Consider the following 23,610-nt stretch of genomic DNA (forward strand, 5'->3'; position numbering starts at 1 on the left):
CTTTGACATGGATGCTTTAATATTTGTGCTGGGTGCTTGGTAGGATCTCTCAATGTGGAAACTCATATTCTTAACATCTGGACAACTTTCTGAACTCATTTATTATTTCCTTCCTTTCTTTTTTTTTGGTTTGGAACTCCTGGACTGGTCTTGCGATGTGACTGCAACAGTCAGGCGCGTGCGCAGTGTACACTGCGTGCGCACACGCGAGCCCGTTGCGCCTGCGCACGGTGCCGCCGTCGCCCCTCCTTCCGCTGCGCTCTCCACCTGCGCGGGGCTGAATGGCCTTCGGGAGCGCTGTGGGCCTGAGGAGTTGACGGTTAGTCAGCGTTACAAGCCTTAGTAACTCGCCCTCCCTCGGCCAGAAACCCTCCGCCTGGGCCCGCGCGAGAGGAGCGCGGCCTCTGAGGGGAGCGGCGACCCCGCCAGCCCCGGTCTCTTTCCCTGGCGGCGGCGGCTTCTTCTGTGGGACAATATGTTCAAGAGAATGGCCGAATTTGGGCCTGACTCCGGCGGGAGAGTAAAGGTCAGTGCCCGGACCGCCCCTCTTCCGGGGTGGCTCTCCCGCCCAGGCTCCTCCCTGAGCGGCGCGGGGAGGTCGCGCTGGGTTTCCTTTTGCGCCTTCTCTCCTCGGGTTTGAACCGTGGTTTCAAGGCGGAGAGCGAGTCAGAGCCATTGAGTGAAAAAACGGCGTTCATTGGGCCCCAACTTCCTCGCGTCACTGCCAACTCCCATCGCCGCCAAAAACCGAACAAATCAGTGGTGGCTTGGGGAAACCTGGACGTGGCTGCCGAGGAAACGTGCGAGTCCGAGGGCAGGGAAAGCTCAGCTTGGTGCACATTCGCTGCCAATCTAGGTTATTGGTAAAGCGGTGACGCCACCCCCCTGGTGTGAGGATAACAATAACTAGCCAACAGTCGCTGAGCGCTCACCCGCAGTATTTCCAAGTGCGGTAACTGAGGCACCCAGGCATACGAAAGCTAAGAAAATTTGCTGGAGTTCATGGTGTTCAGAAAGCCCCAAAGCAAGGACATAACACTGCCTGGCACATGGGGCACATTCAGTAAATGTCAACTTCTTTTGTTTTTAATGAAATTATCATAGAGCCTAGCGTAATGTTTGACATTGTGACATTTCCCTCACACATCCCCCCGCACGTTAATTTTTTTTTTTTTTTTTTGAGTGGAGGGTCGCTCTTGTTGCCCAGGCTGGAGCGCAATGGTGTGATCTCGGCTCACTGCAACCTCCGCCTCTTGGGTTCAAGCGATTCTCCTGCCTCAGCCCCCCAAGTAGCTGGGATCACAGGCGCCCGCCACCATGCCCGGCTAATTTTTGTATATTTACTAGAGACAGGGTTTCACCATGTTGACCAGCCTAGTCTTGAACTTCTGACCTCACGTGATCCACCCACCTCGGCCTTGGTGCATCTAGAGACATGGTGAAACCCTGTCTCTACTAAAAATACAAAAATTAGCCGGGCGCGGTGGAGGGCGCCTGTAATCCCAGCTACTCGGGAGGCTGAGGCAGGAGAGTTGCTTGAACCTGGGAGGCGGAGGTTGCAGTGAGCTGAGATCGCGCCACTGCACTCTAGCCTGGGCGACAGAGCAAGACTCTGTTTCTTCAAAAAATAATAATAATAATTAGTAGGTTTAAAAAATACTTATCTGTGCCTTTTTTTTTTTTTTTTTTTTTTTTTTGAGACAAAGTGTTGCTCTTGTTGCCCAGGCTGGAGTGCAATGGCGCGATCTTGGCTCACCGCAACCTCCACCTCTTGGATACAAGCGATTCCCCTGCCTCAGCCTCCTGAATAGCTGGGATTACAGGCATGCACCACCATGCCCGGCTAATTTTGTATTTTTAGTAGAGACGGGGGCTTCACCGTGTTGGTCAGGCTGCTCTCGAACTCCTGACCTCAGGTGATCCGCCTGCCTCGGCCTCCCAAAGTGCTGGGATTACAGGCGTGAGCCACCATGCCTGGCCGCTTTTCTTCATTTCTTATTGCTGTTGGTTACACTCACTCAGCACTTTTCACATGTGGAAAATCTTGCTCTTTGTCCTTCAGATAGATTTCTGTAACTGAGCCATTGGTTTCAGATTCATGTGCAACATTCAATATTTTCACTTAAATTGAAATTTTTTATCTTTCCGTCATAATCTGTCAATACTCACTGCCTTTGCACTTATCAGATATAAGAAATATGTATGTTAAACCAAGGACAAATGTAGCAAACGTCATCAGCCGTTATTTAACAAGCTTCAGTCATCCAAGTGACACTTGGCCATTTTTGCCATGTCTGAATTCAACTGTAATATTTATTGTAACATTTACATTTAAATCAATTTATTTTTTAAACGCCTTTTTCTAAACGTTAATGTTTTTGAAATTGTAGGGTGATTTTTTTTTTGTTTTTGAAGACAGAGTCTCACTGTGTCACCCAGGCTGGAGTGCAATGGTATGATCTCGGCTCACTGCAACCTCCGCCTCCCAGATTCAAGCGATTCTCCTGCTTCAGCTTCCCAAGTAGCCTGGATTACAGATGCACACCACCACACCCAGCTAATTTTTGTATTTTTAGTAGAGACTGGGTTTCACCATGTGGGCCAGGCTGGTCTGGTTTCACCTCAGGTGAAACGCTCCCTGTGGTGAAATTGTAGGTTTTAATTTCTAGTTACAGTTATTATTATTTTTAATACTGATTAAGCACATAAGAAGTGAAAAATGTTTGACCTTTATTCTACCTCTCACAAATTACTCTTAATATTTACACTGTACTTTAGGAAACAGTGCCACAGATTGGGTGATAAGGACATTACCACAGGTGATGCCAGTCAGAATTGGCAATTTTTATTTCAATGCCTAGCTTTCAGGTGTTTAAGTAAAAGGTCTTTTGCATTTCTTTTAACAAAACTCTCAAAACGCTTTACGTGGTAATTTAAATGAAAGCATTTTGAAAGAAGGAGCATTGTAATTCTGGTGTTTTCTGTGTTAATATGAAATGAGGATAAGGGTCTGAAATTGATTTGAGAGAAATCCATTTTATAAGCAAACTATAGATTGTTAGACTGACATTCTTTAAAACAAGTTTTCAGAGCTCTTATTCTGCTTATTTAGCTAATGGTACAATATTCATTTATTTTAAAATTATTTTTCTTTTAGGGTGTTACTATCGTTAAACCAATAGTTTATGGTAATGTTGCTCGGTATTTTGGAAAGAAAAGAGAAGAAGATGGACACACTCATCAGTGGACAGTATATGTAAAACCATATAGAAATGAGGTAGGCACTTGTTTTTTCTGTAACCATTTTGCTTAAAGTTGTCTGTAATTTGTTTTGCTTAAAGACAACCTGTAATTTTTTATAGTACCGTTCTGATTATAAAATTGGTCCATTGTAGGAATGTTGTCAAAAAGTTTTTGAAAAAATAGAGAACCATCATCTTCATATGATACTAGAATTCAATTTTCCAAAAATGTTTCCTAATTAAAATTCAGATAAGAATTATTATGCTATAAATACAGTACATCTTCCTAACATCATGTCTCAAGTTAACATAGTATTTAATCAGGAGTTTCAGGAATAAGCAGCTAATCCTTAAAGTGATAATGTGGTAATAAGACCATCAAAATATGTAAAAGACAGCTCTGCTGTGTGATCCGATTGCTAGTAATTTTGTTTCACTGTGGAGTCTTTAATGCCTGGAACATAGCCAGTATATAGTAGGTATTTAACTGATATTTATTGAGTGAGTAAATTATTCCTCCATTTAAAACCCTTCAAAGTCCACCCAAAGACTTGCATATGAGTATTGATACCAGTGTAATTCATAATAGCCAAAAAGTGGAAACAATTCATCTATCAACTGATGAATGGATAAATAAAATGTGGTATATCCATACAATTGAATATTATCAGGCAATAAAAAGTAAAGTACTGATAAAGTAAAGATGCTACTACATGGATGAAACTTGAAAGCATTATGCTAAGTAAAAGAAGCCAGATATTAAAAAGGCCACATATTACATGCTTTTATATATATGAAATGTCCAGAAGGGGTAAATCCATAGACAAAGAAAATAGATAAGTGGTTGCTAATGGGTGGGGCAGAAGGAGTATTGAGGTAAGTGCTAATGGATATGGCTTTCTTTTGTGTGATAAAAATGTTCTAAAATTGTAGTGATTCTTATGAGACTCTGTAAATATAACTAACAACCACTGGCTAGGCAAAATGTCTCATTCCTGTAATCTCAGCACTTTGGGAGGCCCAAGCGGGAGAATCGCTTGAGCCCAGGAGTTTGAGACCAGACTGGGAACACAGTAAGACTCCATCTCTACAGAAAAAAAAAGGTGTCATTATGGTAAGATTCCAGTTTGTTTTTTAAATAAAAAAGTTAGCTATGAATATAGATATAAGTAATTTAAAAATTCCTAAAAGTAAATTAAAAGGCTAATAAACATTACTATTGAATGTGACTTATTGCTTTGCATTTTTTATTCTTCTATAATGAATTATATATTTTAAAAGCCACCTTCACCAACAGAAGCCCTTTTATTTGTCATAACTAATGAATATACTTCTGTACTTTAAAGTTAAGAAAATGAGGAGTTTTTGTACTCAACAGTCTTAGATTGCTTTAAATTAGTTGTCCTTAGCTTTATGTAATACAACTTTTTGTTTGTTTGTTTGAGATGGAGTTTCTCTCTTGTTGCCCAGGCTGGAATACAATGGCGTCATCTCGGCTTACTGCAACCTCCGCCTCCCGGGTTCAAGCGATTCTCCTGCCTCAGCCTCCTGAGTAGCTGGGATTACAGGCACCCACCACCATGCTCGGCTAATTTTTTGTATTTTTAGTAGAGATGGAGTTTCACCATGTTGGCCAGGCTGGTCTCGAACTCCTGACCTCAGGTGATCCACTTGCCTTGGCCTCCCAGAGTGCTGGGATTACAGGCGTGAGCCACTGTGCCTGGCCTATGTGATATAATTTTGTTCTTTGAAATTGACTATAGATTTGCCTTATATTTCTGTAATAGTACCAAATATGTACTGTTGTTTTAATGAAAAAAATCAAAACTGATTTAGAATATTATCTATAGAGGTTTATGAAAACAAGATTTGCCAAAAGAAGTGAATTTGGGACATGTATTTCTATATATTACAAATTATGAAAGAATTCAACACAGCCTTCCTTTGTTTTTGTTTTTTAAAAAAAGCAAAATAGCTTCCCAGGTATAATTCATATTTTTTAGAAAATTAGATTCCATAAAATTTGAAGGGAAGTATGTTTTTTATAAAATTAAGTATATATGCTCAGTGTATTTTTTTCCTAGTTTTCATTTGTAGATCATAAAACTAATTAATTCCTTATATTTTAGGATATGTCAGCATATGTGAAGAAAATCCAGTTTAAATTACATGAAAGCTATGGCAATCCTTTAAGAGGTACAATATAGTCTTTTGATTCACAATATCCGAAGTTAAAAATGGCTAGGAAACTAAACCGATAATTTACTATTTTTTTCTGTCTTTAGTTGTTACTAAACCTCCATATGAAATTACTGAAACAGGATGGGGTGAATTCGAAATAATCATCAAAATATTTTTCATTGACCCTAATGAAAGACCTGTGAGTAGCATTAATCTTTGTAAATATAAAATAGATTTCTTCGTAAATATGAAAATGCAATATACTTAATGAATAGGGTTCATTCAGATGTGTTTTATGTAAATTTATGGCACAATGTATCTTGCCATGAGTTAAGTTTTTCATTTTTAAATGTAGTGCCTTTCAAAATCCTTTTTTTTCAAGTATGGAAAGAAAACATATAATATGAACATATATTGGAAAGAAACCATGGAAATCAGATGATTACTGCAGCAAAAATTCTTAAAACTATTATTATCATTTGGTTATTAGTAATAAACAAGTTGAGCCCATATGCTGTGTAAAATGGTTTTTATAGTTTTTGGTAGTTAAACCCTAAGAAACAGTGTTTTTGCTTTTTTAAACTGTCATCAGTACTAGTGCTTCATTTTATATCTTATTTATGAGTCTTTATTTTTATAGCCACTGGCTTTTTCATCTTTTGATCTCTTCTTATCAGATTGTTACTTGATAATGTAAAAAAAATCCCTCCAGGCTTTTGCATTGATCCTTCAGCAACTTTGTTAGGTTGTGATATCCTCATTTTAGAGATCAGGATACCAAGGCCAGAGGTCAAGTCACTGCTCAAAAACACTCAGTTAATTATGGTAGAGCTAGTTTTTGAACCCAGATATTTGCATTCATACCTTTTTCTAGTATTTTTTCTTTTGAGTAAAACTACTAGGCCTTTTTTTTTTCTTAAGCCCGTAGGGTCAAAACTCAGTAATGGCTCTCACATTCCACATATGTGACTGGGTTTTAACTCCAGTTTCAAGGCTTTCACATTCATCACCATTTTATCTTGTTAGAATCATATCATTCTTTTAGCACCAGACATTTACATTTTAATTATCAGATTATATTTTTTAAACTGTGTATGTATTTTTAAAGGAGCGGAATATCACCTGGACCAGTATTTCAGCAAACCAGTTCCTAACTGGCTGCATCAGAAACACCTGAGGTGCTTGTGTATTTATTTATTTATTTTTGTGAAGTGCTTTTTAAAAATTCAAACTCCTAGACGTCACCTTTTGGAGAGTCTGATTAAGTAGATTTGGAATGAGGCCAGCACCCCAGGTGATTTTGATGCACAGTGAGATTTGGGACCCATTGACGTATACTTAACTCTTCTCTTCCTACGTAGGAATTTATTTAGGCAGTCTCTCAAATGAAAATCTAGTTTGGGCTTGCATATCTCCAATGTGGAGAATTAACTTATGTCACTAAGTAAAACATTCTATTCAAGGTTGGGGTAGTTTTAGTTTTAAGAAAGCGGTACTTCGTTCTGCTTCCCTGAACCCTTTACTGATTACTATTCCTACATTAGTTTCCTTTTCTCATGAGTAAGCATCCATAGCTCATTTAAACATTTTTCGTGTTTTCATGTGATGAAGTTTTTAGCTCTCCTACCATCCTTGTTGTCCTTCAGGAAAACACACTCGTTATATTTTGTTTGGCAAGAATTTTTTTTTTTTTTCTTTTGAGACATTTAGAGTTACACTGTCCTGCCCAGGCTGGAATACAGTGGCATAAACACGACTCACTGCAGCCTCCACTTTCTGGCCTCAAACAATCCTTCTGCCTCAGCTTCCCCAGTAGATGGGACCACAGATGCATGCCACCGCGCTGTGCTAATTTTTCATTTTCTGTAGAGATGGGGGCTCGCTATGTTGCCCAGGCTGATGTCAAACTCCTGGACTCAAGCAGTCCTCTCGCCTTGCCCTCCCAAGGTGCTGGGATTACAGGCATGAGCCACCATGACCGGCCAATAAATTATTAAAAGTTATATCTGCTATTTGCAAGATATTGTTTAAGGGACTGAGAAGGATACAAAAATGAGACACCGACCTTATTGAGAATTGTTTTTTAGGGAAAAGAGAGCGTAGAATTTAGCAGATGTTGAGAGGGAGAGAGAAGCAGCCCGTGATGTTACTAGAGTAGAAGCCCTTTTTAACTTTGTAAGATTGCTCTGTTTTCATTTTTATTTTGAGAATATGCTGCCTTACCTCCCTGTCTCCTCATCTGTTGCCCCTTATCCCCAGTTGGAAAATAAATCTGTGAAAGAAATCATTATATCCTGTAACCTCATTATGAGACAGCTCTTGAAGTCACTCTTAGAAAGGTAAAACAATATAACCTATTGCACTGCTATAGTGATTAATCTATTGAATAGGTTCCCATATAGATCTACGTAGGCCTTAGTTTTATTCTCTAAAAAAATTGTAGTTTTTTTTAGTATTATTTAACTATTGTACTTTCTCAATAGTTGGCTCTTACAGAAAATGTCAAATGAAGATTTATTTAAAATATGTAAGAAAGACAACTTGGTTGGAAGGTAACTTGTGATTTACTTCTGTTACCCAGTAACCTATTATACAGATCAAGCTACTATAAAAAGAATGGTTGTTTCTAAAAGCAAAATGCCAAATTGAGTTTTCATTCCTAGAAATAGGGATTTCTAGGCAAGTATAGGCAGTTTCATTGTTCTAAGAATTTTCAAACAGCCGTCAAAATTAGAGACATCCGTCTTGAAATGTTTTTATTGCCTATATCTGCATGAATGCCTCTGGAAGTCTGAATAATAAATTTAGGGAAGGACAGTTTTATGATGTAATTGTAAGAATTTTTTAATTATAAAAGTCAGATGTGCACATGATTTTAAGAGAAGATTTTTGAAATAAATGTGAGTCTTCTGTATTAGTTTTCTGGTACCACAAACTATGGGATTAAAACAACAGAAGTTGATTCCCACAGATCTGGAGGCTACAAGTCTGAAATCAAGGTGTTGGCCATGTTTTTTCCAAAGCCTTTAGGGGAGCATCTTTCCTTGCCTCTTCCAGCCCCAGATGTTCCTTGGCTTTTGGCAACATATCTCTAATATCTTCCTCCATTGTCACATGGCCTTATCTTTCTCACTGGTCTCTGTGTCTTCTTCTCTTAGAAGGACACCAGTCATATTGGATTATGGTCCACCCTAATGACTTCATCGTAATTACACCTACAAAGACCCTATTTCCAAATAATGTCACATCCACAGGTACTGAGAATTAGGGCTTCATATCTTTTGCCTGCATTTGTAGTCCCAGTTACTTGGGAGACTGAGGCAGGAGGATCATTTGAGCTCAGGAATTCAAGACCAGGCTGGGCAACATGGTAAGACCCCATCTCAAAACAAAATATACCTTTTGCAGGGAGGTCACAATTCAGCCCATAACGTCTTCTTTATCCCATCTTTGACCTCTTTTCCAAGAAAACTACTTTTTAACAGTTACCTGTTTTCAATTCATCTAGAAATTACTCACTCCCATGCATTTCATATATATGAATCCCTAATGTTGGATTTCTCAACTTCAGATAGTATCTTTCAGTGCGTAATGATTATAGATGATCCTTTTTCTTCCTCTTTCCAAGTTTCCTTTTTACATTTTGCTGAAGGAATTTTTTTCAGAAAGGATGCCTGAGAAATAAACTTTCAGAGCCATTGCCTATCTGAAATGTCCTTATTTTTTCTTCATACTTCATTGTTGGGGAGAAAAATTCTAGGCACTAAAGGTAAATATGCTTTCTTGTCTATGAGTGGAAAGAGAAGGCAAGGTCAAGAGGCCCAGCTACCCCATAGCGTTCTTAACTTTGATACTTGCCAACTCTGAGCTTGGAGCACTGTAGGGCTTCTGGGAGCTCTGGCTCCCACCTCTGAGGCAGTTTTCTTAAATTTTCAAGTTGTGTTTTTTCTCTGTTATTGTTTATTATCCTTTTTGGTAGACTCATCTGCTTTCTGTCTGTTCCAGAAATTTGTTAAATTATTTGCTTTAAATAATTTGATATGTAATTCATGCTTTCTTATTTTGCAGATTGTCTGTCTTTACTGTTATTTTAGTAGAATTCTGTGCATTTCCCTCCTCCCCTTTCTACATTGTTAGTGCATCATCTAGAGCCTGGAAGATGTCCTTTAAGTGGGATATTTCCACTTGCTGAGCCATGTCCAGGGAAATCTGACACTCTATTAATTGAGCTAAATTGTCTTTATGGGGAGTTGATCGTGCTTGTTTAAATTCAGTTGCAAGGAATTTTATATTTTCTGACTTTTTCAGTGTACCCTTCCTTGCTCCCTATTTCGTGACTTTTTTGGAGAATAGCTTTCTCTTACAATTATGTTAACTAACTTTTTTGAAAATTATTTGAGGTCTCTGGTTTTCAGAACTTCAACGTGAACTCTGATGTTTTCCCAACTAGATTTTATTTTGCTAAAATAATCACACATTGTGCTGCAAAGCTTTTCCCTTGATGTCTTACTATACTTGTTTTAAAGTATTTGAAGACATGTTGCTCTTCCCAAAGTGAATTATTACTGACCAACTTTTTATTAACTTTATTATGTCATTTATGTAATAATCTTATAGATCCCCAAAGAATTATCTTGCCCTCACCGAACTTTTTCATTCCTTTTGAAATTATCAAATCTTTTATTCCCCACAGTAAATTTGTAAACTCTAATCTTCAAAAGCAGTTGTCACAACCTACTTGTGTAAGTAAAATAATTCATCTTTTAGTGATTTCTCAGTTTAATTTCTATAGCTTTATCTTGTGTTATTTTTATAGTTTCCTCTCTAGAGATTCTTGAACAGATTCTTCATTAGCCTCTAAAGAATATTCATGTTAGGTAGATATGAATGTATCTAACTAGGAAAATAAAGGTACAGAAAATTTGGGTGATTTGCTGCAATCAGTTGCAGTTGAAACAAGATCATGAATTTGACATGTATATACTTCAGTCTCTAATTCAGTTTGAAAAATGCCAGTGTCTTGTGATGATAAAAACCACTGCACAGATGTGACATCTGTTTTTATTTCATAGGTAACCCTGTATCATTTGCTAAAGCTGTTTCAATCAGATACCAATGCAATGCTGGGGAAAAAGACAGTGGTTTCAGAGTTCTATGATGAAATGGTAAGAATATTTTATAATGACAGTTTTTGGGTTTTTTTTGTTTTTTGTTTTTTTTTGAGACGGAGTCTTGCTCTGTCGCCCAGGCTGGAGTGCAGTGGCGCGATCCCGGCTCACTGCAAGCTCTGCCTCCCGGGCCCACGCCATTCTCCTGCCTCAGCCTCCCGAGTAGCTGGGACCACAGGCGCCCGCCACCGTGCCCGGCTATAATGATAGTTTCAAAAGCATTTGAAGTTGGAGAACTTTGAAGTTATTGAGTTTTTGTTCATTCTATCCCATTAGATATTTCAAGACCCAACAGCAATGATGCAACAATTATTGACAACATCTCGTCAGCTAACATTAGGAGCCTATAAGCATGAAACAGAATGTAAGTGCCATGCATTCCTAATTCTGAAAAATAATGTATTCTGTAATGGTGAAAGGGTTGTATGATTAGTGCCTTTTAAACTTTAAAAAAAATGATATAGGTAAGTTTTTTAGGTGTTAAAAAACAGTTTGTATTACAGTAGAACATGTAAGAAGGATGTTTTAAATTGTTCCTAAGTAGGCCTACTTTCAAGAAGGGTGAAAGACAGCCTCTCACATTCTCTGAAGTACTGTTTGTCTGTTTTATTCCCTAATTACATTTAAGTATAGTTTTTCATTAGTCTTGCTTAGCCTATCATTTTCTGTTGACTAGTCTTTGCTAACAAAATCCGTGTGACGGACCTTGCAGAGCGTAATTATACTTTTATGTACTGTGAACTAGTTTATCTTGTATTTTTGCCGATGTCATTTTACATAGTTTTAGATTAATGCTCAAGTATTGACTACCTGAATGCCACATTGATAATCGGTCATGTTGTATTTTCTCTCTAAGCTGATATGGTCTCAGAATCCTGTACACATTAATCCGTGCGTCTATTCTCAGTCATTTGCAATTAGCATTTAATATGAAATCTATTTGCCATCCCTGTGTTAACATTTATGTCACTATTCCGTCATTTCTTTGATCATTCATTCATTACAATATATAGTGAGTACCAGTTACATGCCAAGCATTGTTCTAGGTGCTAGGTGCTGAGGTTAGAGCAGTGTCCAAATCAGACAAAAAGCCCTATCCTCATGGGCCCTACATTCTAGTGGGAGGAAAACAGGTATTAAATAAACAGAACAAGGAAGTATAAGGTAGTGATTAGGTGCTATGGAGACAAACAAAGTGGGGCAGGGAGCATCTTTGGTGGGAGGAGGTGGTTGGAGTTTTAGATACTAATACCAAAATATCAGTCAGGAAATGCTTTCTGAGCATTTGGAGACCTAAAGGAGTAAAGGAGTGATCTAAGGGAAAGATGTTATATGTAGAGGGAGCAGTGAGGACGAAGGCCCTCAGGTAAGTGAATGGCTGAAAAACAGCAAGAAGTCTAGTGTGACTAGAGTAGAGTGAACAAGAGGACAAGGAGTGGGAGATGAGATCAGAGAGGTTAACGGGACTAGGTCATGTAGGGACTTGTGGGTAACTATGAGGACTTCAGATTATTAAACTGAGATGTGAAGTCATTTTTGAGTTTTGAGCAAAGGAATGACATCAGATTTAACTTCTTTAAAATGTTTAATTTTGTGAGTATATAGTAGGTGTATATATTTGCTGGGTACATGGGATATTTTGATACGGGCATACAATGTCTAAAAATTACATCCAGGAAATGAGATATCCATCACCTCAAGCATTTACCCTTTTTGTTACAAATAATCCAAATATACTCTTTTAGTTACTTTTAAATGTACAATTACATTATTATTGACTATAGTCATCCTGTTGTGCTATCAAATACTTGATCTTATTCATTCTTTATATTTTTTGTACCAATAGCCATCCTTCACCCACCTACCCACTATGCTTCCCAGCCTCTGGTAACCGTCATTCTACTCTGTTTTCTCTATCTCATGAGTTCAGTTTTTGTTTGTTTTTTGAGACAGAGCCTCACTGTGTTGGCCTGGCTGGAGTGCAGTGGCACGATCTCGGCTCACTGTAACCTCTGTCTCCCAGGCTCAAGTGATTCTTCTGCCTCAGCCTCCTGAGTAGCTGGGATTACAGGCGTGTACCATCACGCCTGGGTAATTTTTTTTTTTGTATTTTTAGTAGAGACAGGGTTTCACTATGTTGGCCAAGCTGGTCTCGAACTCCTGACCTCAGGTAATCCACCCACCTCAGCCTCCCAGAGTGCTGGGATTATAGGCATGAGCCACTGCACCCAGCCTAGTTGTTTTAATTTTTAGCTCCCACAAATAAATGAGAATATATGATGTTTATCTTTCTGTCCCTGGCTTACTTCACTTAACATAATGACTTTCAGTTCCATCCATGTTGTTTGGAATGACAGGATTTCATTCCTTTTTTATAGCTGAATAGTACTCTATTGTGTATATGTACCATATTTTCTTTATCCATTCATCTGTTGATGGACACTTGGGTTGCTTTCAAATCTTGGCTCTTTTGAATAGTGCTGCAATAAACATAAACATGGAAGTGCAGATATCTTTTTGATATACTGACTTATTTTCTTTTGGATATATACCTAGCAGTGGGATTGCTGGATCATATAGCTCTATTTTTAGTTTTTTGAGGAACCTCCAAACCGTTGACCATATTGGTTTTACTAATTTACATTCCTACCAACAGTGTATAAGGATTCCCTTTTCTCTGCATCCTTGCTATTTGTTATTGCCTATCTTTTTGATAAAAGCCATTTTAACAGGCGTGAGATGACATCTCATTGTAGTTTTAATTTGCATTTTTCTGATGATCAGTGATGTTGAGCACCTTTTCATACACCTGTTTGCCATTTGTATGTCATCTTTTGATAAATGTCTATTCAGATCTTTTTCCCATTTTAAAATCAGATTCTTAAGGAGTTGTTTGAGCTCCTTATATATTCTGATTATTAATTCTTTGACAGATGGTTAGTTTGCAGATACTTTCTCCCATTCTGTGTGTTGTCTCTTCACTTTGTTGTTTGTTTCCTTTGTGGTACAGAAGTTTTTTAACTTGATGTGATCCCGTTAATCCATTTTTGCCTTGGTTGCCTGTGTTTATAGGGTATTACACAAGAAATCTTCGCCCAGTCCAATGTCCTAGAGAGTTTCCCCAGTGTTTTCTTTAGTAGTTTAATAGTTTGAACTCTTAGTCTTTAATCCATTTTAATTTGATTTTTGTATATGGCAAGAGATAGGAGTCTAGTTTCATTCTTCTGCATATGGATATCCATATTTCCTGGCACCATTTATTGAAGAGACCATTTTTCCCCCAAGTGTATGTTCTTGGCACCTTTGTCAAAAATGAGTTCCCTGTAGGTGTGTGGATTTGTTTCTGGGTTCTCTAGTCTGTTCCGTTGGCTTATGTGTCTCTTTTTCTGCAAGTACCATGCTATTGTGGTTACTGTAGTTCTGTAATGTAATTTGAAGTCGGGTGATTCCTCCAGTTTTATTCTTTTTGCTGAGGATAACTTTGGCTATTCTGGATCTTTTGTGGTTCCACATAAATTTTAGGGTTTTTTTTTTTCTATTTCCGTGGAGAATGTCATTTGTATTTTGATAGGGGTTGCACTGAATCTGTAGATTGCTTTGGGAAGTATGGGCATTTTAACAGTATTGATTTTCCAGTTCATGAACATGGAATATCTTTCCTTTTTTGTGTGTTCTCTTCCATTTCTTTCATTACTGTTTTATATTTCTCATTGTACATATCTTTCACTTCTTTGGTTAATTCCTAGTTATTTAATTTGTAACCTTGGTAAATGAGATTACTTTCTTGATTTCTTTTTTAGATTGTTCACTGTTGGCATATAGAGATGGTATTGATTGTTTTGTATGTTGATTTTGTGTCCTGCAACTTTAGTGAATTTATCAACTCTAATAGCTTTTTTGGTGGAGCCTTTAGGTTTTTCCAAATATAATATCATCTACAGGCTGGGCGTGTGGCTCACGCCTGTAATCCCAGCACTTTGGGAGGCCAAGGCAGACAGATCACCTGAGGTCAGGAGTTCAAGACCAGCCTGGCCAACATGGCAAAACCCTGTCTCTACTAAAACTACAAAAATTAGCTGAGCATGGTGGCATGTGCCTGTAATCCCAGCTACTTGGGTGGCAGAGGCAGGAGAATTGCTTGAACCTGGGAGGCGGAGGCTGCAATGAGCCGAGATTGTGCCACTGCACTCCAGCCTAGGCAACAGAGTGAGACTGTCTCAAAATAAATAAATAATAATAATATCATCTACAAACAAGGATAATTTGACTTCTGCTGAATTTTATCAGATCCTTTTTCAGCATCAATTGAAATGATCATATGGTTTTTGTCCATCATTCTGTTGATATGATGTATCACATTGATTGATTTGTTTATGTTGAGCGGTCCTTGCATCCCTGGGATAAATCCTGCTTGGTCATAATGAATGATCTTTTTAAGGTGTTGTTGAATTCTTTTTTTTTTTTTTTTTTTTTTTTTTTTTTGAGACAGGGTCTCGCGCTGTCGCCCAGGCTGGAGTACAGTGGCCGGATCTCAGCTCACTGCAAGCTCCGCCTCCCGGGTTTACGTCATTCTCCTGCCTCAGCCTCCCGAGTCGCAGGGACTACAGGCGCCCGCCACTTCGCCCGGCTATTTTTTGTATTTTTTAGTAGAGACGGGGTTTCACCATGTTAGCCAGGATGGTCTCGATGTCCTGACCTCGTGATCCGCCCGTCTCGGCCTCCCAAAGTGCAGGGATTACAGGCTTGAGCCGTTGAATTCTTTTTGCTAGTGTTTTGTTAGGATTTTTGCATCAGTGTTCATCCAGAATATTGACCTGTGGTTTTCTTTTTTTGATGTGCCTTTGGTTTTGGTATCAGGGTAATACTGGCCTCATAGAATGAGTTTGGAAGTATTATTTTCTCTGTTTTTTGGAATAGTTTGAGTAGGGTTGGTATTAGTTCTTCAAATGTTTGGTAAAATTCAATAGGGAAGCCATTGGGTCCTAGGCTTTTCTTTGACTTTTTACTACAGCTTCGATCTTGTTGCTTGTTATTGGTCTGTTCAGGTTTTGGATTTCTTCATGATTCAATCTTGGTAGGTTGTATGTGTCTAGGAATTTATCCATTTCTTCTAGATTTTCCAATTTATTGGCATATAATTGCTCATAGTAACCACTAATGATCCTTTGAGTTTCTGCACTATCAGTTTTAATGTCTCCTTTTTCATCCTTTATTTTATTTGAGTTTTGTCTCTTTTTTCTTAATCTGGCTAAAGATTTGTCAGTTTTGTTTATCTTTTCAGAAAACCAACTTCTTGTTTCATTTTCTTCATTTCAATTTTATTTATCTTTGCTCTGATCTTTTTTCTTCTACTAACTTTGGGTTTGGTTTGCTTTTGCTTTTCTCATTCTTTACAATACATCGTTAGATTTTTTATTTGAAGTTTTTCCTCTATTTTCATATAGATATTAAAAGCTACATATTTCCCTCTGAGTACTGCTTTTGCTGAGTTTTGGTTCCATTATCTGTTTCAATAAATTTTTCAGTTCCTTCCTTCCTTCCTTCCTTCCTTCCTTCCTTCCTTCCTTCTTTCTTTTCTTTTCTCTTTTCTTTTTCCTTTCTCTCTCTTTCTTTCCTTCTTTCCTTTTTTTTTCTCTCTTTTCTTTCTTTCTTTCGAGCTGGGGATCTCACTATGTTTACCAGGCTGATCTTGAACTCCTGGCCTAAAGTGATCCTCCCATCTCAGCCTCCCAAAGTGCTGGGATTACAGGTGTGAGCCTCCACACCTGACCCAATTTTTCAATTCTTAATCTCTTCATTGACCCACTGGTCATTCAGAAGCATATTGTTTAAATTCCATGTGTTTGTATAGTTTCCAGAATTCCTCTTCTTATTGATTTCTAATTTTATTCCATTATAGTCAGAGAAGATACTTCACATTACTTGTTTGTTTTTGTTTTAAATGTTTTATGACTTGTTTTGTCGCCTAACATATGGCCTTTATCCTTGAGAATGATCCATGAGCTCAGGAGAAGAATGTGTATTCTGTAGCCATTTGATGAAATGTTCTGTAAATACCTATTAGGTCCATTTGGCCTATTGTGCAGATTAAGTCCAATGGTATTTTTTGTTGATTTTCTGTCTGGATGATCTGTTCAATGCTGACAGTTGGATGTTGAAGACTCCAGGTATTATTGTATTAGCGTCTATCTCTCGTAAGCTCTAATAATATTTGCTTTATGTATCTGACCACTCCACTGTTGGGTGCATGTATGTTTACAATTGTTATGTCCTCTTGCTGAATTGACTCCTTTATCATTATATATTGACCCTGTCTCTTTTTATCGTTTTTGTTTTGCAAAATCTGTTTTGTCTGATGTCAGTATTACTACTGCTTTTTTTTGGTTTTGCATGCAATATCTTTTTTTTTTTTCATTTGCACGCAGTATCTTTTTCCATCCTTTTATTTTCAGTCTGTGTGTATCTTTAGAGGTGAAGTGTGTTTCTTGGAGGCAGTACGTCATTGGGTCTTGTTTTTTCATCCATTCAGCCTCTCTGTGTCTTTTGATTGGAGACTTTAGTCCATTTACATTCATTGATATTGAGATTTACATTCATTAGTATTGATAAGTAAGGACTTCCGCCATTTTATTTTTCTGATTGTTGGATGGTCTTCTCTTTCTTCTTTCCTTCCTTCCTGTTTTCCTTTTAGTGAAGGTGATTTTCTCTGGTGGTGTATTTTAATTTCTTTTTATTTTCTGTGTTTCTCTTTTATGTTTCTAGGTTTGAGCTTACCATGAAGCTTGCAAATGATATCTTATAACCCGTTGTTTTAAACTGATGACAGCTTAACACTGATTGCATAAACAAGCAATCAAAAAGAAAACAATAAACACTTTATATTTTAACTTCATCTCCCCACTTTAACTTTTTGTTGTTTCTTATTGCTATCTATGTCTTGAAAAATTGTAGTTGTTATTTTCGATCCGTTCATCTTTTCATATTTCTACCTAAGACATGCATAGTTTATAAACCGCAATTACAATGTAATAATATTCTTTGTTTTTCTGTTTACTTACCAGTGAGTTTTGTATCTTCAGATGATTTCACATTACTTATTAACGTGCTTTTCTTTCAGATTGAAGAATTCTCTTCAGCATTTCTTGTAGGGCAGCTCTGGTGTTGATGAAATCTCAGCTTTTGTTTGGGAAAGTATTTTTCCATGTTCGAAGGCTATTTTCGCCAGATATACTATTCTAGGACAAGTCTTTTTTTCCTTCAGCACTTTAAATATGTCATGCCGCTCTCTACTGGCCTATAAGGTTTCCACTGAAAAGTCCACTGCCAGATGTATTAGAGCTCCATTGTATGTTACTTGTTTTTGTTTTTCTCTTGCTTTTAGGATCCTTTCTTTATCCTTGAGATTTATGAGTTTGATTATAAACTGCCTTGAGGTAGTCTTCTTTGTGTTAAATCTCCTTGGTGTTCTATAACCTTCTTGTACTTGAATATTGATATTTTTTCCTGAGTTTGGGAAGTTCTCTATTATTATTCCTTTGAATAAACTTTCTACTCCTATCTGTCTATATCTCCTCTTTTAAGGTCAATAACTCTTAGATTCTACCCCCAGCCCGCCTTTTTATTTTGAAACAGGGTCTGACTTTGTCACCCAGGCTGGAGTGCAGTGGCATGATCTTGGCTCACTGCAACCTCCACCTCCCGGGCTCAAGCTGTCCTCTCACCTCAGCCTCCTGAGTAGCTGGGACCCACAAGCGCATGCCACCACCACGCCCAGCTAATTTTTTTTTTTTTTTTTTTTTGGTGGAGATGGAGTTTTGCCATGTTGCCCAGTCTGGTCTCAAACTCCTGGGCTCAAGCAATCCTCCCTCCTTGGCCTCCCAAAGTGCTGGGATTATAGGTGTGAGCTGCTGCACCTGGCCTAGATTTCCCCTTGTCTAGGTTGTTTTCTAGATCTTGTAGATATGCTTCATTTTTTTTTGTCCCCTCTCACTGTGTATTTGCAAATAGCCTGTCTTCAAGCCCACTAATTCTTTGTTCTGCTTGATCAATTTTGCTATTAAGTGATTGATGCATTGTTCCCATATGTCAGTGGTGTTTTCAACTCCAGAATTTCTGCTCAATTATTTTTATTTCCATTTATTTATTAAATTTATATGATAGGATTCTAAATTCTTTCTCTGTGTTATCTTGAATTTGTTTTGAGTTTCCTCAAAACAGCTATTTTGAGTTCTGTTTCTGAAAGGTCACATATCTGTCTGTTAGAGATTGGTCACTGATGCCTTATTTAGCTTGTTTGGTGAGGTCATGTTTTCCTGGATGGTCTTGATACTTGTTGATATTCATCAATGTCTCAGCATTGCAGAGTTAGTTTTTTGTTGTAGTCTTTGCAATCTAGGCTTGTTTGTACCTCTGCTTGAGCAGGCTTTCCAGGTATTTGAAGGAACTTACGTGTTGTGATCTAAACTTTTGGTCACTGCAGCCATATCTGCATTAAGGGATACCCCAAGGCCCAGTAATGCTGTGGTTCTTGCAGATTTGTAGAGTACCACCTTGGTGGTCTTGGATAAGATCCAGAAGAATCCTCTGGATTAGCAGGCACAGACTCTTGTTCTCCTCCCTTACTTTCTCCCAAACAAACGGAGTTTCTCTTTCTGTGCTGAACTGTCTGGACCTGAGGAGGGATGACACAAGCAGCCCTATGGCCACCACCACTGTGACTGCCTTGGGTCAGACCTGAAGCCAGCACAGCACTGGGTCTTGCCCAAGGCCCACTGTAACCGCTGCCTGACCGCCACCTATGTTTGCATGAGGCCCTAAGGCTCTATAATCAGCAGGTGATGAAGTCAACCAGACTTGTGTCCATCCCTTAAGGGCACTGAGTTTCCCTGGGCCGCAGGTAGGTTCAAAGATTCTGTCCAGGAGCCAGGGCCTGGAGTTGGAAACCTTAGGAATAATCCTGGTGCTCTGTTTTATTATGGCCAAGCTGGCACCCAAGCTATAAGACAGTGTCCTTCCCATTCTTCCCTCCCCTTTTTCCAGGCAGATGATTCTTTGCCTGTGTCCGCCAACTACCACAGGCCCACAAGGAGTTCTGTCAGGGTACCACCAATGTTTACTTAAGGCCCAAGGACTCTTCAGTCAGCTTGTGTTGAATACTGCCAGGCCTGGGACTTTCCCTTCAGGGCAGTGGGCTCCTCTTTGGCCTAGGTAGGTCCAGAGATGCCATCCACGGGCCAAGGCCTGGAATTGGGAAGTTGGTACCAAAGCTTGAGACAAAGTCCCCGAGTTGGTACCAAAGTAAGACAAAGTCCCCTTTACTCTTTCCTCTGCTTTTCTCAAGTAAGAGAGGTCTCTCCTTGTCACCACAGCTGTGAATATGCTGGGTCACATCTGAAGCCAGCATATCTTGTGTCTTGTCCAAGGCCCCCAGCATGTACTACATGGTTGCTGCTGCTGCTGTTTATTTAGGGCCCAAAGGCTCCTTAGTCAGCAGATGATGGATCCTGCCAGGACTGGTTCCTTCTCTTCAAGGCACTGGGTTCTATTCTGGCCCAAGGTGTGTCTGGAAATGTCTGGGAGCTGAGGCCTGGGGCCTCACAACTCTGCCCAATGCCCTATCCTACTATGGCTGAGCTGCTATCCAAGTTGCAAGACAAAGTCGTCTTTTCACTTTCCTCTCCTCAAGTGGAAGGGAGAGGATCTCTTTCAGAGCCATGAGCTGTGTTGCCTGGGGCGGGGGGAGGAGTGGTGCAAGCACCCTTAGCTGCCCCAGCTGGTGTCTCACTAAGCCAGGTGTCCCCCAAGTCTACTGGTGTCAAGCACAGCACTCGCCTTGCCTAAGAGTTGCAGTCCTTGTGGCCTAGATGGCCTTTCAAGTTTATTTAGGACCCCAGAGCACTTTATCCCAAGGGGGTGAGGCTTGCCAGAACTCAAGTTTTGACCACAGGGATGGGCAGTTCTCTGGATAGGGCGTGTAAATACTCTTTCTGTGGGCGCTGGCTGAGTTCTGCCCAGTGTTGGGAGCACTGTGTTCTAATGCAAAGTCCCCCAATCACTGTGCTCTCCCTCTCTTAAGTGCACAGATTCTCTCTTTGCACCGTGCAGCCGCTGCTGGGGGTGAGGGAGGGGTGGTGTTGGAAATTCAGTACTGTCTTTCCTATCCTCTTTAGCACCTCTTTCAGTGATATGAAGATAAAAGCAGGTACTTTGATCATTCACTTGATTTTTCCTTCTTATCAAGGTGCTCTTTTGTGTAGATATGTGTCAAATTTGGTATTCCTGTTGGGAGGACAATTGGTGGAGGCTTCTGTTCCACCATCTTGCTCCACTTCCTCCCCAAACTAACATCACCCTGGTTCTGCAAAGCAGATGTAATAGAAGGAGAAGTCGTAGTGTGGAGGCTGTCCCAATAATTCAGATTTGGTAGAATGGTGGCTTGGACCAGAGTGATAGCAATGGGAGAAGACATTAGATTTTGGACCTGTTTTGAAAATAGGTACAGTAGGATTTGCTGATCCTTTGAATAATGAGGTATTGGAGAAAGACAAGCAAAGGATGACTTACATGGTTTTGGGCCTGAGGAACTCCAAAAAAGTCATTGCTTTTTACACAGATGTTTTTGCGATTCAGAGTACAGCTTTGACTGGCCAGGTGTGATGGCTCATGCCTATAATCGCAGCACTTTATGGGGGCCAGCGTGAGAGGATTGCCTGAGCCCAGGACTTCAAGACTAGCCTGAGCAATGTAGCGAAACCCCATCTCTACAAAAAATTTTTTAAAAATCTTCTGAGTGTGGTGGCACTTTCCTGTAGCACCAGCTACTCAGGAGGCTGAGGTGGGAGGATTACTTGAGCCCAGGAGGGCAAGGCTTTAATGAGCTGTTATCATGCCACTGCACGCCAGCAAGATTTTGTCTCAAAAAAAAAGTGCAAGTTTGGACATGATGGGTGTGGGATGCCTGTAAGACATGTAAGTTGAGATGTTGAGAAGGATGTTGCACACTGGCATTCAAAGAGAGGAGAGGTCTAGGCTGGAGACATAAATTTGAAAGTTAATAGAATTGTAAATTATGAGACCAAATGGTATCATCAAAGGAGTAAGTAAAGATAGAAAAGAGGTCCAAAGACTGAGAGACATGGACACTCCAAAATTTAAAAATTGAGGAGATAACCAGCAAAGGGAATGAAGAACAAACAGCGAATATGGAGGGAGAAAAACTAGGTGCATGTAATGTCCTCAAAGCCGAATGAGAAAAGTGTATCAAGAACTTGAAAATGTCTAATACTGCTGGTAGGTCAATTAAGATGAGGGCCCAGTAATTGGATAGAGTAAGATGGAGCTCCTTGATGATCTTAACAGGAGCAGTGTAAGGAGAATAGTAAGGTCAGAAGATCAATTGAAGTGGATAAGATAATATCAGATGATATAAATTGGAGACAGACACTATAGACAACTCTGTCTTGAAGCCTGGCTGTAAAGGGGAGCAGAAGTCTTTGAAGCAGTAGCCAAAGAAAGATACGGGGTCAAGAGGGTATTGTTTTCAGGGGGAAATAAACTAGCATATTTGTAGGCTGAAAGGAAGTGATCCAATAAAAGAAGAGGTGGAGGGATGGTAATGAAGTGGGAGGGAATTGCTGTTTAACAATTAGTGGTTATAGCAGTGTTTTGTTTATATTTTCATAAAACACTTGGTTAGGACTTAAAAGATCTGGGTACTATTTATAATTTTGCAACTTGGGTAGTCATTGAAAATTTGTATGCTTTAATTTCTATATCTGCAAAAAATGTTATGAACATAAAACAGTTAAGTATATGATCACTTTGAAAAGGTAAAAAGCACTAGTGTGCTTCATTATTGATCACTCTCTTCTTTCTCTCGTACCATGAAATGTGCCCATTCATGGTGGAAAATTCTCTTTCAAAATTCAAGTGCTCACATTTTTCTGTTTTTGACAAAACTATTATTTATTGATGTATAACAAGTAGGTATAAATAATGTATTTTGTGAAAAGGCTGTAAATCTGTTTCAATGTGTTAAATCTTATGTATGGAGCTGTATAACCTTGGGAAGTTTTTATCAGTAAATTACATTTTCTGTATGATCTTTAGTTCATTTTCTTAATAGTACCAAATCAATAAGGGAGAAAAGTCTAATTCCATAAATGGTGTTGGCATAATTGGTAAGCTTTTGGGAGGAAAACTTAATTTTGATCATCACTTTATAGTACTTACCAAAACAAATTCCAGTTTCGTTAAAGATATTTAAATGTTTTTTGAAAATCAGCCTGTTTTTCGAAAAATTAGATTACTGGCTATCCTGGCTAGGGAGGACTTTCTAAATTTAAAGTGTTAGGAAAAATCACATTAAAAGAAGGATAGACTTTATTAAATATATTTAATTTCTACATTTCAAAAAGGCAAAGAAAAGTTTGCAGAAAATATGGCAAAGAATTAATTTTTTTAATGCTAAAATTGATAAATGGAAAAACATGTTAAACCTCAGTAGATAAATGGGCGGAAGATATGGACAGACAGACAGAAAAAGAGATCACCAGTAAATAAAATGATAAAATATTTGGCCCTGCTAATAACTTTAAGAATGCAAACCAAACAGTAGTGAATGACTACATTTGTCCTATCAAATTAGCAAAAGGATTTTTTTTTCCCCCTAGAGACAGGGTCTCATTCTGTCACTCAGGCTGGGTTGCAGTGGCGTGATCATAGCTCACTGCAGCCTCAAACTCGTGGGCTCACAGGATCGTCCTGCCTTGGCTCCCCAAGCAGTAGCTAGGACTACAGTTATGTGTCACCACATCTGGCAATTTTTTTTTTTTTTTTTTGTAGAGGCAGGGTTCTCCCACCTCAGCCTCCCAAAGTACTGACATTACAGGCACGAATCACCGTGCCAGCCAGGAATTTTTAATAGTTGTACTGATTAAGAATATGGTAAACTTTGCATTCTCATGAATTGTTTTGTGAGTATAAATTTAGCTTTTTAGGAAAGCTATCTGGGAATGTTA

The 23,610-nt window shown here is 38.9% G+C and overlaps 1 protein-coding gene across 6 annotated transcripts in view; it reads left to right on the plus strand.

Moving 5' to 3' along the window:
• The first annotated feature begins 237 nt into the window (after window positions 1–237).
• The window catches only part of YEATS4 (YEATS domain containing 4), a 70,124-nt gene continuing 46,751 nt past the window's right edge, over window positions 238–23,610 (plus strand). For 2 of the 6 annotated variants that reach the window (XM_073020938.1, XM_073020939.1), the window contains exons 1-7: window positions 240–526; window positions 3,158–3,277; window positions 4,688–4,762; window positions 5,372–5,438; window positions 5,528–5,622; window positions 10,496–10,588; window positions 10,868–10,955. In XM_073020938.1, coding sequence (XP_072877039.1) covers window positions 476–526; window positions 3,158–3,277; window positions 4,688–4,762; window positions 5,372–5,438; window positions 5,528–5,622; window positions 10,496–10,588; window positions 10,868–10,955 — 589 coding nt within the window. In that variant the 5' untranslated portion in view covers window positions 240–475. Of the gene's footprint in view, window positions 527–3,157; window positions 3,278–4,687; window positions 4,763–5,371; window positions 5,439–5,527; window positions 5,623–10,495; window positions 10,589–10,867; window positions 10,956–23,610 lie in introns of all 6 variants that reach the window. The other 4 variants (XM_073020940.1, XM_073020937.1, XM_008003982.3 and 1 more) reach the window with 4 other exon arrangements.

Source organism: Chlorocebus sabaeus, chromosome 11 (genome assembly GCF_047675955.1).
Source record: "Chlorocebus sabaeus isolate Y175 chromosome 11, mChlSab1.0.hap1, whole genome shotgun sequence".
Lineage (NCBI taxonomy): Eukaryota > Metazoa > Chordata > Mammalia > Primates > Cercopithecidae > Chlorocebus > Chlorocebus sabaeus.